The sequence below is a fragment of the Chelonia mydas genome, chromosome 5 (assembly GCF_015237465.2).
Source record: "Chelonia mydas isolate rCheMyd1 chromosome 5, rCheMyd1.pri.v2, whole genome shotgun sequence".
Classification (NCBI taxonomy): Eukaryota; Metazoa; Chordata; order Testudines; family Cheloniidae; genus Chelonia; species Chelonia mydas.
In genome coordinates this window covers 117,684,677-117,700,391 of record NC_051245.2, presented here as the reverse complement: position 1 = coordinate 117,700,391, position 15,715 = coordinate 117,684,677, and the positions used below count along the sequence as shown (strand labels likewise).

The 15,715-nt window shown below is 46.3% G+C and overlaps 1 protein-coding gene across 1 annotated transcript; it reads right to left on the bottom strand.

Moving 5' to 3' along the window:
- Window positions 1-465: 465 nt before the first annotated feature.
- Window positions 466-9,664, bottom strand: GNG10 (G protein subunit gamma 10). Its single transcript, XM_037902128.2, has 3 exons — window positions 9,470-9,664; window positions 4,159-4,290; window positions 466-1,459 (listed from the first exon to the last, which is right to left on the bottom strand). The coding sequence occupies exons 1-2, from the start codon at window positions 9,548-9,550 to the stop codon at window positions 4,165-4,167; spliced, it is 207 nt and encodes a 68-aa protein (XP_037758056.1). The 5' UTR covers window positions 9,551-9,664; the 3' UTR covers window positions 466-1,459; window positions 4,159-4,164.
- Window positions 9,665-15,715: the final 6,051 nt, after the last annotated feature.

Below are 15,715 nucleotides of genomic sequence, written 5' to 3'. Positions count from 1 at the left end.
AGCAGAGTTCACATTGGCAGGGCATATACATAGGCACTAAACTAGTACACTCTTCTTCCGTACCTCACCAGAATGAAGGTATTTGTGAAAGATTCATGATGAGATCCTATGGGATTTGGATGCCCAGTTCCCAATGACATTAATTGGAAGTGAGTGTTCAAATCCCTTAGTCCCCTTTGAAAATTTCACTCTAAGGAATCATACGCACCTTTCATATGAAATACTCTGTGCACATTTCTTCTTGTAAGTTGGGTTATGATGCCTTCCCTTATTCACACAAAGAAGTTAAACATCTATAACTACTGCTTTTCTATTAACAGGAGACAAACTTTTCTGGATTCCTGCACTAACCTATGCAGCCCTAAATGCCGCGTAATTCATGAGCCCTCCTTCCCATATCTAAATCAGAAAATCCTCTGATGAACAAACAGGTCTCCTCTTCCTTATAATAAAACAAAGGTCAAAGGCAGTAGGGAAAAGAATTTTATTTCCAAGCTTCTAAAAGATTAATACAAACACTGGAGAGTAAACAAAATGAAAAACTATTAAAAAAAATAAGCAGGGTCTTGTAAAAGTGCTTTGTAAAAAACCAAAGGCACACAACCAACAACATTATACACTCATAGAGGCTTAATGAGTTGTGTATTTCAAGCCTTGATAATTCTGAGTGTGAACTCAATTTGCATTCATGTTTTTCTAGTGTTCTGTGAATATTGTTAATCATATTTTAAACATCTGTTAAGAAAATTCCAACAAAGCAATATCTTGAGAAGCACAAATAAGAAAGAGAGTAAACAGGTTGGACATTCTGTAGTGAATGTGTCATAAGAATCAAATCTGTGCTACATACTGTCAGGCAATTTCTATAAAAGACATCACATACTGATTTAAAGGCAGCTGGAGAGCAGTCTGAGTTAGCTCCCAAGTCTTAAAAATTTAAAAAAAAAAAAAAAAAAAAAACCCTTTCCATTTGGCAACACTGTTCTCTTACTAAAACCGGGTTCTTGTGTATTTCAATGTGCACTTTGTGGGTGTCTGTTTAGAAAATGTAAATACCAAGCCTGGGTAAGAGGAAGAGGCAATTTAATTTAAGTGTGTAGAAAAATCCTTAATCCAGGCATCACAATTATTAAGGGGGGGGGGGAAGGGGAGTTATTTGGTAAAATTTTTAAAATATTTTTCCTTTCTAAAATGTAAACAACCTCATCATTAAATAACCTTGTGTAGTAACTATGGAAACAATGTTAACTCAGTTATTAAGAGTGCTTTCTCATATAAAATACTTTACACATATTAGCAAAAGATCTAGTGAACTACTGATACACCAGAATAGATTGATAAATATCTAGGAGATTGTTTTGGCCACAGAAAAAGTAGGGCACAGAGATAGTGTTTTCTTGAGAAGGAAAGGCAGCTGTTATTCATTTCATGCTTGAAGAAAACTCTCCACCGACGTTCCCTACAAAAGGAAAAAGAGTTTTATTAAAGGCTGTCTTTGCTTTTCTTCTTTAATAAATTCTTCTCACAAGCTGTAACACAGAACCCTATTCACTGTGGGTTAGGTTAAATGAGCCACTGTTGGGTGCTAGCTTCCTGGAATACTGTAAAATTTGTCCTTGCCATTTTATCCTCATGAAGCAGTAACAAAAGTGCTATGAAATATTGGTCTATTAGCAAAAGAAGAAAGACATAAAACCCAGTACCCATTTATGTACTTCTGGAATGCTTGCAATAAATCATATACTGGGCTCTTATTCCTCAAACAGGAGCAAAATCCTGTATCTTGACAGGCCAATGTAACCATATGATACTTTATTTCTTAACTCAGATGGAGTCAAGTCCTAGAAACACATATACACAAGTAGAATGGCAGCCTCATAAAAGGAATAGAAAATAGAAGAATCACTGTCATCCTAAATATCACATTTGCAGGGACACCTAAGATTATTGTAACAAAGAGAGAAACAAAAAAATATTTTTCTGTTTGTGCATTTGATAGCATTTTGAGCCATCAGTTGCACTTTTTCCCCAGTCAATTTCCCCTCTTTCACCCAGATCCACAGAGGTGGGTTGGCTGAATGGTGAAGGTCGCAGGTTTGAGTCTCTCTCAATCTCACAATGAAAGGCCACCTCTAGTTCACCCACCTGCAAAATAGTGCCTGATCCATAGGGTTAGAGTAGCCAAAGATAGTCAGACATGATGCTGACCACACCACTCCCTTATGTGCCACCGGCTATGAAACGGATGTGCCTTAACCATGTCAGCCCGATGACCCATTGGCTCCAGGAGCTTTTACTTTGACACAGCTCCAGCGGAGAAAACAAACATTTTAAAAAAATAGGAAAATGTGATTTTTAAAAGCACAAAATTTGGCAGAGGGACAAAAGTACCAATTAAACCAAATAGATTTCAAGTTGACAGTGTCCTCTAACAAAGAGCAAGTAAATGGGACTCTCATCAGTCCTCCTGTCGTGGTAATTTATTTACCCTCCCTACTAGGAGTTACCACCTTATTTGTCACTTTTAAAGAATTATGAGGATGGCTGCTCTTACATTAAACATGATGACTGTGCTATGTAAGATTTTTTGGCAAGACACAGGGGCTTGATCCTACAAAGAATTACTCACACCCTTGTAGTACCAGGGCTGTCCATATGACTACGGATGGGAATAAACACATAGGTGAGAATACCGTTGCAGGATTGGACCCTAATGATTTGTCTGCACTCAATTTTTTTCTTAATATTCCCACTGTTACTACCAGCAGGGCCGGCAATGCAGGGAGCACTAGTGTAGACAGCGTTCAGGTGGCAGCTGGTGAGTGAACCACATTGTTTAGACTTGCTCAGAGCAGGTCAACAATGACAGTGGTTACCAGTCTACACTAGGCCCTCCGTTGCTGCCATCTCTCATGGAGCTGCGCCAGCTGTCACAATGGTGGGAAAAAGCCTAGTGTAGACAAAGCATAAGTGAACTGCAATACAACATGCTCAAATAAATTGGTTAGTCTCTAAGGTGCCACAAGTACTCCTTTTCTTTTTAACTTGAAAAGTGTTATAACATGCGGAGAGTTATTTAAATCAGTGCAGATGCTGCAGCCTCATTTGTTTCTTTCAAGCCGCGTGCAGCCTCTTTTGGGACTGTGTTAGTTAACAAAGAAACTAATCAAGAATGCAGTTCCATTTGATGCACTACCAGGTCCGTCACCAAAAGCTGAAGAGAGTTAAAGGGTGTGAAGTAACAGGGAAAACGGTATGTTTGAAATGCGTTGTAAGAAAGACTGCAAATGGCATGGAACATGTTAAATTCCGTGCTTAAGTTAATTAGAAACTGGATGATCTATTATTGGGTCAACAGAATCAACCACATATGCTTAAGTTTACTGCACAGTCAATCCTTCCTCTAAATTTCCTTCCTATCCCCAGATAACTGATCTCCTAAAATGGTACCTCATCATCAATGCAATATCTGCTGGAAGAAAGCGCCCCCTGAAATCACTTCCTAGACAATATTCATTCCATAAACCACTGTGAATGTAATGTGAAGGCCACCTCCCATAGGGAGATGACTCAACTTTGGGGGAAGGGGAACTGGGTCCCTTACTGGCCATTTTGGTAGTACCCCATGCTCCTCTGGAGGGACAGTTTCCTACCCTCAAGTGGAGGTAGCTGCCTTTTCCCTGGTCACTGCCAATGGAGGAATGGGGATTGTGAGCACCGCTGAGTAGAAACAATCTACAGTTACAGCGGGAGAAGATAAAAGCTAACTTGGAAGTGTGCCATCGACGCCTGCTGCCTTTGATCTCTAAACCCTTCCCAGACTCCAAAATGAAGGAGGGTCTTATCTGAAGTGCAGAGAATCAAATCGATTATGCACCCAACATCCTGCTGTTGCTGAAGGCTCCTTTTAAAAATAGCGACAGACACCGTATCTGCCAACAAGCAAAAGAAGAGAAGAGGGACGTCCAGAGGGAGAAACATGTTTTAACTCTAGTGCCCAGAGGGCCAGAGTAGAAAAAAAGTAAGCACGTTGCTAGAGAAGAGGTATTATTGGTATGTATGTAAGAGCCAGGAAGAGAACCTAATGGAAACTTGTCATTTCTAGGGCTTTGGGTTTACAGCAGATAGCATATACGACTTCTGTTGTTGCTACCATACCTGACTTCAGAGTAGAGCACAGGATCTAGGCTCCCGGAAAGGATTGCTCCCAGCAGGAACTCCTATGAGCAGGGCATCTTTGCAGGCGTTCTGCATACAATACTGCTGAAGTTCTGCGGCCGCCTGAGAGACCTGTACAAGGAAAAAGAAATACCCTCATACAGAGGAGAAACCAGTTCATTCCCTGACGTCTACTACATAGTTCCTCTTTTTAGTAACCATTATCACACAGAGTGGGAAAGCAGCCAAGCCAGCTCCCAAAGCGAAAAGTGCCGATTAAAATAACGCAGATTCCAACGCGCAAAGCTCTGGCGAGACAGACGCTACGTTTTACATCAACGAGTATTTTCAATTCTGAGCCACAGCAGCGTGTGGAACGTAGGTGTTGGTGCCACAGAATTCAAGTTCCATTGTGCCACACAGAGCAATTCAATTTTCCGGTGTACTTTATTACAAAATAGTCCCATAGCAACGTACACAGCGCTTCCCACCATGGAAAACATCGTTCCCATCCCAAAGAGCTTACATGCTAAATAAGAGAAGACAAATCAGGCAAGACATAGGATAGCAGCAGGGGCAGAGTGAAGGGCTTAAAATTTGAACCTCCCTTAGAAAATGTTATTTAGGTCAAAATTATCAAGCTTGGGTGCCTAAAGTTGATCTCCTAAATCTAGATATAGGCACCTGAAGAGGAGTGGCCTGATAGGTCTGAAGCAAGCTCAGGAGACAGAAGGTATTGAAGAGCCTGAGGCATCCATGCTGCCCTCTTAGACGACAGGCTGGTTAGCCTGTGCAACTTTTGGAGCTGGACAGAGAGAGATTCAAAAATCAGATGGCAAGGATGCAGACAGCAGCGTGGATCCAGGAAATGTTTAAGGACAGGGTGTCTGTCTGCCAGCCAGCCTAGTAGGATTTTAGTCCGCCAAAGGGCAGTATTGGAGAACACTAACTGGAGTCCCCAATCACCAAGTGCGACGTCCTCACTTGAAGCTACACACTAGGCCTTTTTCTGAGCTCAGCGAATATAGCTCTCGCTCCCTGTGCGGCGCCCCAGTGCTCCCAGAAGAGGGGACTGGAGTGATTTACTTGCGGGATTGGGACAGTGACCCACATCCACAGGGCCATCCTTAGGATTTAGTGGGCTCTATGCAGTATTATTAAACTGGTGCCCCATGCCCAATGGCAGCTTGGGCTCGCATGTGTATTTTAGATGCAGGTGGTCTTTTGAAGGATTTATTTAAAAAACTATATTCTGAAGATCCAAGCATTTAAGCCTAAAGATGAATACTCAGATTGTGCATCTAAAAATCTAGGCAAGGATTTTTTAAGAGATGTGATTTCATAATCTTCAGCAACACACTAATGAAATATTTTTAAAGCAAATTTTAAACTAAGGTCCTGTAGACTAACATGTTCTGAGTAAATATGATGGTAATGCACAACTGTTTTGGTCAGGAAATTCAGAAAGGGACAGTATATACCTGGGGGTTGGCAAATGCCTGTTAAATGGCTTCATTACCGCTTGAATGGCTCTTTAACAGTTCCAATGTTGAGCTAATAGGTCTGGCAGGCTGGAGGCTTTTTCATTTTTAACGACTAGATCCCCTCCAGAGGAAGATTCACCAGGCTGCAGCAGCCAGCCGTGGTGGGTGCCTGCAGGAAGGGTCAGAACAGGGATAGGAAGTTGCGGGGGGGGTGGACACTAAGACCCACAGGTGCCTACGCACCCGCGTACGCTGCGTATGCCTAAGGATGGCCCTGACCGTCCATCCCTAGGGCCTGGTGAGCTTGCTGCCATTCTCAGACTGTCAGATCCAGCAGCATTCCCAAGCACATGGTGTGGCTTTTCTCTTCCCTCTTACTCAGTTCCCTTTTTGGGGTCTGTTCTATTCATTGCCAGCCACGGCTCCCCTACAATATTAATTTTTCCGAGTATCTCCTCCCACCACGCTGTGTTCAGAGCCTCAGAGATGCTTGAGGCAGCCTCACCCAAGAGGCAAGGGAGAAGTGACTCTGACTGATTGCCATTCTCCCTGATCCTGGAGACTCCCCTTCTGGAATGCCTGAAGGGTTTCTTATTCTTTCGCAGTCCCTTCCTGGGACCGGCCCCATCATTTCCGAGCCATGCCATTCTCTGGACTACAGCACCAGTCGCTACTGAGAAGCCTGAAAACTGGGCCCTTTCCTGTTGAGGCACCATGCACCCAAAGAACTAATTGGCCTACTGAAGTGCCCTATGTCAATACCAAAGTGCAGAAGATAAGCGCAGGGCTACACAGTGCTCTACTATGGAGTAATCAGCAGAGTGTGTCCTGCATATGCCATGTTGTACAGTGCTCAGCATCACTCTGCAGCTCTCTTCTGCCTACCTTTGCTGACACAGGCAAACTTTGCAGCCAGCCGATGAGCAAGGAGCCATGTATATCCTACTGCTGTTGATAACTGTGTCTGAAGGAGGCGCACACCTTGCGTGTGGCAACAGTGCAGTAGCAGTCTCTGTGACACAGGTTAGTAGTGTTCAGTAGCGGGGCCATCTGTCACTATGGCTTGTGCGTTCTCAATGCAAGCCAAATGTACATTTCCCCCCCTCACTCCCTAATCTACCACATTTCAGCAGATGGCAATAAGCGTGCTCAGCCCAGCCGCCCCCCTTGTGCGCGTCCCTGTGCGTAGGTCTCTCTTTCTGACCAGGCTCCTCCTTTGGGAAAGTCTTGCTCCCTGGGCACGCATCTGGAGAGGGGGGCAAAAACCTTGCCAGAGCATGCAATCGTGGGGGTGGATTTCCCTCTGATAATTCATCACATACTCTGAACAGCCAAAAGAGAGCTCTCTTTTCTCCCACACGGCATCCAGCTCAGCATCTTTTAAAATCCCCCTGCACGTTGTTTCACCATTATATTCTCTTCCTTGGCGTTTCCTCTTTTTGTGCCTATTTTACTGCTCTGTGATCAAATTATCTTGCTAAGAGAAAATTAATCTGAATTTTTTTTTTTAAAAGAAGTCCAACAAATAAAACCAGAGAGCCCAATAAACAAACCAGACACCTTCCAACAAAGAACAAGGCTGGAAATTTCTGCCTGGTGGGTTAATGTTATCGAGAGTTGAAAACAGAACATTGGAATGGAAATGCTTAGGCACCCTCAACAATAATAGACAATACTGCACTGCTACAATACAGAAGAACTGGGCACATCTGTACTATTGACCAGGCTATTCATTGCAGATTCCCAAACGTAATGAATGAACATGCAAGCAAACAAATGATAAACTATGATCCCGGTTACTGAATCAGTCCACATGTACTTTGTCATTTTAACTACTATTGTTTAGTTTTAATTACTGATAAGCCTTCTTGGTTATATTAGTAAATGTATTAGAGAGAATGGTGCATTGATGTTAAAATACCGCCTTACTTTCATCATGTAATTGTACAGGTCAGGGAGTTATGCGCTTGCCACTTTCACTGCGAAGCAGATGAGCATAAATTAGAAAAATCTAGTCTCAGCTGTTTCTTATTTATAAAATAGCTGGCTAAACAGCTACCATTTAAAGTATTGAAGCTGTATTCAAATCTGATTTCAAGATAAGCCTGTGTTTTATGAACTGGGCAGAGTAAGGTTGTGTGCACACTTGGGGTGATGAGAGAGGAGGAAAATCCTGGATGCAAATTAATTTGACTTTCATTGTTTTACAGCCTGAAACAGGGATGGACATTGCACATAGCTCGAAAGAGTTCCTTTATCAAAGCTACTGTGGAACATGGAATTCTAAAATGATCACCAGCTATAAAACAAGGCTTTTTGTTGGCAGGATTTTATAAAAGAAATAATTATAAAAACAAACATACACACATCTAGGAATTGGCAGGCATCATTACAGCCTCTCTATTCAAGTCTAATTGGAAGTGGGCGAGATCATCAGGTTTGGGGTCTAGATTATCATGTTTGTGGATCAGCAACAAGAATTAATGAGGTTCTGCTATATTATTCATTATAGCCTTTTTTCCTGGGAAATGCTCTCCTGCCACACTGATGAGCTGGATTGGCAGACACCCCGCACGCTGCATCCAAGGCTCAGAACCTGTCCCCAGAAGTACGTCATTCAGTCACTCTCTCCCAGTTGTTTATCAAAATACCGCAAACTGAAGAAAATTAACCCCCTCTACCCCATGCAGATAAACAAAGGTAAGCTGGCACAGACTGCTGAAGGACCTCTCCGCCCCATAGCTTTCTCCAAGTTTGCTCTTCCCACCAGCCTGGGGCTTGGCCAAGTCCTTGCCTACTTCTGTCCTACTGAGCTAGCTCAGGAAGGGGCAGCTCATTTTATTTAACACCAAACCCTACGGAACAACAGAAAATAAGCCCATGTTAAAAACCGCAATCAACTGATGGCTTTTTTCCCTTGCAAACCACCACAGATCTGGGGGGGGGGGGCAACTGGGCCATTGGTTTGATGAGACTTCCATGCCAGTCGTTGGCGACGTTCTCCTTGTAACATAAACAGAAGCCACCAGACCTGAAGGTATTTCTCCAGATCCCAGACCAGAAGGCCCCCACCCCAGATGAGCCCACCCGCCTGGGAACCAAGTTGTGCCCAGAAGCAGCTAGCCCCTCGGTGGCCTTGTCGAACCTACAATCGCAGTAAGAAGGCCCTTTTTTGACCCCGCCAGGTAATGAAAGCCTGATCACAAAGCTCCAGCCCTGTCCCACCAACTGACCCTTGCAGTGCAGCAAGGCTGGGGAGCAGGGATCTCTTTCCCCACATGCCCCTGTCAGCTGAACAGAGGAGCTGCTGAGTTCGTGCTGCCCAAAGGAGCCGAGCCTGTTACAGAAGAGAACCTAGAGCCATAGGCCGAGACCAACAGCATCCCTGGGTTCCCACCCCTCACAGCTGCGTCCATCAGTGGCTCGCCCCCCCCAGATCTCTGCAGAGTTAGTCGTCATCGCCCTTTCCTCGCCTCTGGGCGCATGGGCCGCTGCTGTCGGAGATTGGCATAGGGTGACCAGAGAGCCAGTGTGAAAAAAAATCGGGACACTTCTTCTTTTCTGGGAGGGGGAGGGTACAGATCCTTCTATCAGACAAAGCCCCTGATGTGGGGACCTCTGGCCACCCCAGGCTGGGTGGAGGGAGCTAGCAGAGTGGTGGCGGGACCCCCCAGCCAAGTCCCAAAAGGGGACGGAGCCCCCACACCAGAGCCACGCTGCTCGCCCACTTTCCTTGCCACTGGCCTCCGGTTTCGCAGCGGGCCACCAGAGCCCAGCCCTCCCCACCCGCTTTGTGCGCAAGCCGCCCCCTGGCCGGGGGCTCTCACCTTGATCCTCTCCACCCCCGCCTCCAGCTTGAGCTGCTCCACCAGCCGCTGCATGCTGCTCAGGCTGGCGTTGGAAGACATGCTGGCGGCGAGCTCGGCACCCAGGCGAGCCCAGCAGCCCCGAGAGACGCAGGGCAGCAGGAACTGAGCTCAGAGGGGGAGGAGGCAGCCCCTCTCCGAGCTGCCAAGCAGCAGGCGGGGCCCCGAGCACCATCTAGAGGCCGCCGCGACGCGGCCCGGCGCCGGGGCCGGGGGGGTGCAAGGGCAGGGCCCGATCCTGCGGAGCCACGCGTGCCCCTGCTCGTGCGTGGCCACCCGCGGCGTCAGCGCTCGCCCCGCAGTTCGGCTTGTAACTGCCCCCCCCGGGGGGGAACGCAGCGGGGAGGGTTTGGGGCCGTGCTCTTGAAGTTGCCACACGGCTTCAAGATTGCACTGATTGGGCCGCCCGCCTTGCAAAGGGCCAGACGCCTGATCCTTGCATGCTGGCCGCTCGTGAGGCAGGGAAAGAAAAGGCTTCCTTAATTAATCAGTGCCCCGATCATGGGAGGCGCCTCTTTGTTGTAGCTGCCGGCGAACGCGGGAGGACAATGGCCCTGCCTTACATGGATCTCTCCGAAGAACCATGTCGCCCTGGCTGGGTGGAAGTGTTGCAAGATTCCTTTTGCACACGTGTGCTGCCGTTGCACTTGCATGTTTTCGTTAACATGAGTGTAAACATTCTCCTTATTTGCTAGGCACCGGTAGTGTTCATGGAACTGTTTAAAATAAAAACAGGAGAACAGCGTCCCTGGCCTGAAGATCTTACAGCTTCAATCCTTAGGCCTGTAAAGGGACCCAGCCATACATGTGAATCCTTAGTCTTTAAGGTGCCACCGGGCGCCTTGTTGTTTATGTGAATCTTTGGCATTGACTGAAAGCTGTTTAAAGTCAATAGGAGTCTTTGAGTTAGCTTCAGGGTTTTGGATTAGACTTTTTTGACTGTGTAGCGCTGACCTCACAGAGGTTTGCTCATGTGGATCTTTTCAGGATCTGGGCTTAAATATGTACGTTGGGTGTAGAACAGTTGTACTGCAACCAGTAGACTTAGCTAAATTCTCCAGATAATAGCTAAACAAAAATATAAATATTGGCCCTACTCAGTGGCCAAACCTGCAGAGTCTTAAGATTAATAAACATCATAAAAAACCCCAGCCACACAGCCGTTAGAAATTGTCACCTGCAGATAGAACTTGAAAGTTATCGCAGGTACCAGTGCTCAAAAGTTACAAACTATCCTGAGGCTAAATAGACCCAACATATAAGAAAAATCAACCCCCTGAAAGGCATCCAATTCCGCACTACTATTCATGTTTAGGCCTGGATCTACATGCATAGCCACCGGTGTCTGTACAGAACCCCATTGAAGTCAAGTGAAAGCATCTGTCTACACTGATCCAAATGCAGGATCAGAGACTTACACCTGGTCTACACAAGAAAATTAGGCCAGCTTAACTACATTGCTCAGCACAGAGAAATGTCATGCCCTGTATAATGTAATTAAGTCAAACTAAACTCTGGTGCAGTGGAGACACCACTAGGACAATTTTCAGAGTAACAGCCGTGTTAGTCTGTATTCGCAAAAAGAAAAGGCGGACTTGTGGCACCTTAGAGACTAACCAATTTATTTGAGCATAAGCTTTCGAGAGCTACAGCTCACTTCATCGGATGCATAAAGTGGAAAATACAGTGAGGAGATTTATATACACACAGACCATGAAAAAATGGGTGTTTATCATACACATTGTAAGGAGAGTGATCACTTAAGATGAGCTATTACCAGCAGGAGAGTGGGGTTGTGGGAGAGAAAACCTTTTGAAGTGATAATCAAGGTGAGGACCAGTGGGGGGAGAGAGGAATAAACAAGGGGAAATAGTTTTACTTCGTATAATGACTCAACCACTCCCAGTCTCTATTCAAGCCTAAGTTAATTGTATCCAATTTGCAAATTAATTCCAATTCAGCAGTCTCTCGTTGGAGTCTGTCTTTGAAGTGTTTTTGTTGAAGAATAGTCACTTTTAGATCAGAAGTTGAGTGACCAGAGAGATTGAAGTGTTCTCCGACTGGTTTATGAATGTGATAATTCTTGACATCTGATTTGTGTCCATTTATTCTTTTACGTAGAGACTGTCCAGTTTGACCAATGTACATGGCAGAGGGGCATTGCTGGCACACGATGGCATATATCACATTGGTAGATGTGCAGGTGAACGTGCCTCTGATAGCGTGGCTGATGTTCCATCAAACTAGGTACCGCCTCTCACAGAGGTGGATTTACCACAGTGACAGAAGAAACCCTTCTATTGCTGTGGTGAGTGTCTACACTACAGTGGCCCAACAGCAGGGGTGCTGCTGTAGTGTTCCTAGTGTAGACCCAGCCTAAAGCCTGGCCTACAGCACACCATTTTGTTGGAAAAAGGCAACTTTTGCTGACAAAATAGTGGAGGTGTACACACTATAATGCTACTTTTGTCACCAAAACTCTCCTGTTTTGCCGACAAAATAAAACCACCTTGACGAGAGGCATAGAGCTTTTTGCAGCGAAGTTAAAGCAACAAATCGTCAGTGTAGACACTGCCATTTCGTTATGTTGCCATAATTGGCCTCTCCCAGTATCCCACAGTGTCCACCGTGACTGCTCACTGCTTTGAATTTGGCTGCACTGCATACAGCTATGCATGCACCCCTTCCCTTTCAAAGCTCCAGGAAATTCTGACAGCTGAGCATGTGGTTGCAAAACAGCAAATCATTAACCTGAAATCCTGCTCTCCCAGGGCAATAGGAACGCAGCAGCAGGCAGGCGGCTGCTCGGGAGTGGGGGGCGGAGGGGGGGGGATGCGGAAGCACTGCTGTTCCGTGGAGATCCATAAGAACGGCCATACTGGGTCAGACCAAAGATCCATCAAGCCCAGTATCCTGTCCTCTGACAGTGGCCAATGCCAGGTGCCCCAGAGGGAATGAACAGACAGGTTATCATCAAAGTGATCCATCCCCTGTCACCCAATCCCAGCTCTGACAAACAGAGGCTAGGGACACCTTTCCTGCCCATCCTGGCTAATAGCCATTGATGGATCTATCTTCCATTAATCTATCTAGCTCCCTTTTGAACCCTGTTATAGTCAGGGAGGGAGGCGATGGCTGATAGGGGGGTGTCCCCCTGCCTCAGGACTGGTTGCTTCTGGCCACTGTCTGAACTTAAAGAGACAGCATGCTGCTGACACACTCACTCTTCCCCAACACACACTCTCTCTCACATACACACACTCCCCCAACACACACTAATCTTTGTCTCACTCCCCCCCACACACACACTCCCTGTCACACACTCTTGCCTCCCCCACCCTCTTCAATTGAAAAGCAGCTGGCAATCTAGTATGATGCCCATGGAATATGGGATTGAGAAACCTGCATCATGTGATGCTGTACCTGCCCCATGAGGCATTGCAAACCCTTCCCAAAGCACCCTGCAGCCAGTTGCACAGTGGGAGAGCTACCCACAGTGCACTGCTCTGTGCAAGAGCTGCTACTGTGGATGTGCTCTGCCAACACAAGGAGAATAGCGTGGACAACCAACAGCGGTTTAAATAAAGCAATTTAATTAAAGTGGAATAACTTTTGTCGACAAAACTCTGTAGTGTAGACATAGCCTAAGGTTGTCTGCTCTTTTGGCCAATGACTGTTTTCCTCTGTGTATGGAAAGCACCTTGCACAATAACCATCTTGCTAACTCTTAGGCTATGTCTACTCTACCCCCTGGATCGATGCTCCAGGGATCGGTGCCCAGGGTTGATTTAGCGGGACTAGTGAAGACCTGCCAAATTGACCGCAGATTGCTCCCCAAACGAGAAGAGTAAGGTAAGTCGACAGGAGAGTATCTCCCGTCGACCCAGCATAGTGTGGACCCAGCGGTAAGTCGACCTAAGCTACTTCGACTCTGGCTACTTAAATAACATAGTTGGAGTTGCATAGTTTAGGTCAATTTACCGTGGAAGTGTAGACATAGTCTTAGGGCTCACTTTCACTGCAGTGTTAGCTGGAGGTATAATTTGAGTGTGGCCCTTACCCTGACTCCTGTCCACACATAAAAGTCTCTAGCTTAAGTTAGTTAGTGCTTTAAACTCCAGCTAGCAGGCCCATCAGGGGGTGTGGGTGAAAGCTTGAGTGCTGCGGACAGTCAAGCTAATAATTAAGTGGAAATGCAGCCACTTGGTACTGCTGATCAGCTCACTCTGTGCAACTTGAGTGTAATTTTGCAGTGTGGCTGCTCTGACTCAAGCTAACTGCAGGGCAGATACATCCAGGATGACAGAACCATTCACCAGCAAAATACCATGTACTAGAAAGAATTCAGGTTTGGTGGATGTGTTTGGATTTGGGAACAACTTCTGAAACTGCTTGTGTCCATTTTTCCTGTGCTGACTCCAGTGAAGGGGTGTTCCATTTGTCAGAGATTTACTTTCCTTTCACTGGAGAACAGGCTGTAAGACACTGTCACTTTAATAAAATTGTCCGGGAGGGTAAACACTCCTCCTGTTTCCTTTATGAAGTACCTAATGTCTCTTATATTATATACAATATAGAGGTATTAAGAAGCATCTGTTCTGCTTAAAAACATTGTTTTCAGGCAATAATGCTGAAAGGGCTCCTATGCTGTAATAAAAATGTATGACTGTACAGAACTAAAGGAGTACTTGTGGCACCTTAGAGACTAACCAATTTATTTGAGCATAAGCTTTCATGAGCTACAGCTCACTTCATCGGATGCATACTGTGGAAAATACAGAAAATGTTTCACTTTCCTTACAATACACAGTGATCACTTTAGATAAGCTTCAGAGTAACAGCCGTGTTAGTCTGTATTCGCAAAAAGAAAAGGAGTACTTGTGGCACCTGAGAGACTAACCAATTTATTTGAGCATAAGCTTTCGTGAGCTACAGCTCACTTCATCGGATGTATACTGTGGAAACTGCAGAAGACATTATATACACACAGAGACCATGAAACAATATTACCAGCAGGAGAGTGGGGTGGGAGGAGGTATTGTTTCATGGTCTCTGTGTGTATATAATGTCTTCTGCAGTTTCCACAGTATGCATCCAATGAAGTGAGCTGTAGCTCACGAAAGCTCATGCTCAAATAAATTGGTTAGTCTCTAAGGTGCCACAAGTACTCCTTTTCTTTTTTAGATAAGCTATTACCAACAGGAGAGTGGGGTGGAGGTGGGGGAGAAAACCTGGATTTGTGCTGGAAATGGCCCACCTTGATTATCATACACACTGTAAGGAGAGTGATTGCTTCACATAAGCTATTACCAGCAGGAGAGTAGGTGCAGGGAGAGAAAACCTTTTGTAGTGATAAACACCCATTTTTTCATGGTTTGTGTGTATAAAAACATCTTCTGTATTTTCCACAGTATGCATCCGATGAAGTGAGCTGTAGCTCTCGAAAGCTCATGCTCAAATAAATTGGTTAGTCTCTAAGGTGCCACAAGTACTCCTTTTCTTTTTGCGAATACAGACTAACACGGCTGCTACTCTGAAACCTGTACAGAACTAGTGCATTGTGGGGCGCTGTCCCCTATTTCCCCAAAAATTCTCTTCGGGGCTGCCCATAAATGACATAAGGCAGTATCTGCGTGGGTCCCTAATTCTGTGTGTTTTCTTTCAGTGTTAGGAAGTGTTACAAGGGGTGGCCGGCTGGATCTTGCAAATCACCCCAAAATGTGTCGCCTGCTTTGTGGGCAGCCCCTGACGATCCTTGAATGGCACCGGGCTTCCTAGTTCCCAGTGGGGCTGGAGGAAGAATTTTGCCCACCTGGGCACCTGGCCGAGGCTAAGGCGTCGGAGGGGAGGCGGCGCGTGTCTCCACATCGGGAAGCCACGTTGTGATTCCCCCTGGCTCCACCCCCTCGCTTGGTTCCGCCCACTTCCCAGTACCCAATAGGGCCTCCCTCTGATAGCCCCGCCCCTATCTGGCTCCGCCCTCCACCCTCTCTGTGTTCCGCCTTCCCCATACCTCAGGCCCGGTCCGCGCTCGTCACCAAACTCCGCCCCTTTACTTCCCTGGCTCCTCCCCTCTGGCGCCGGCCCCGCCCCGCCCCCGCGCCAGCTCCTGCGGCCTGCCGCTCTTCCCCGTGGCCACGTTCGTTGGCTTGGCCCCGCCCAGGGGCAGTGCGCGTGCGCGGCGCTGGCCCGCGGCGGTTTGCTCGG

Excerpts from the sequence above, each read along its gene's own strand:
- GNG10 (XM_037902128.2), bottom strand. The coding sequence starts at position 9,550 with ATGTCTTCCAACGCCAGCCTGAGCAGCATGCAGCGGCTGGTGGAGCAG. Across the intron at positions 4,291-9,469 it reads CGGGGGTGGAGAGGATCAAG|GTCTCTCAGGCGGCCGCAGA; the intron begins GTGAGAGCCCCC and ends TTCCTTGTACAG.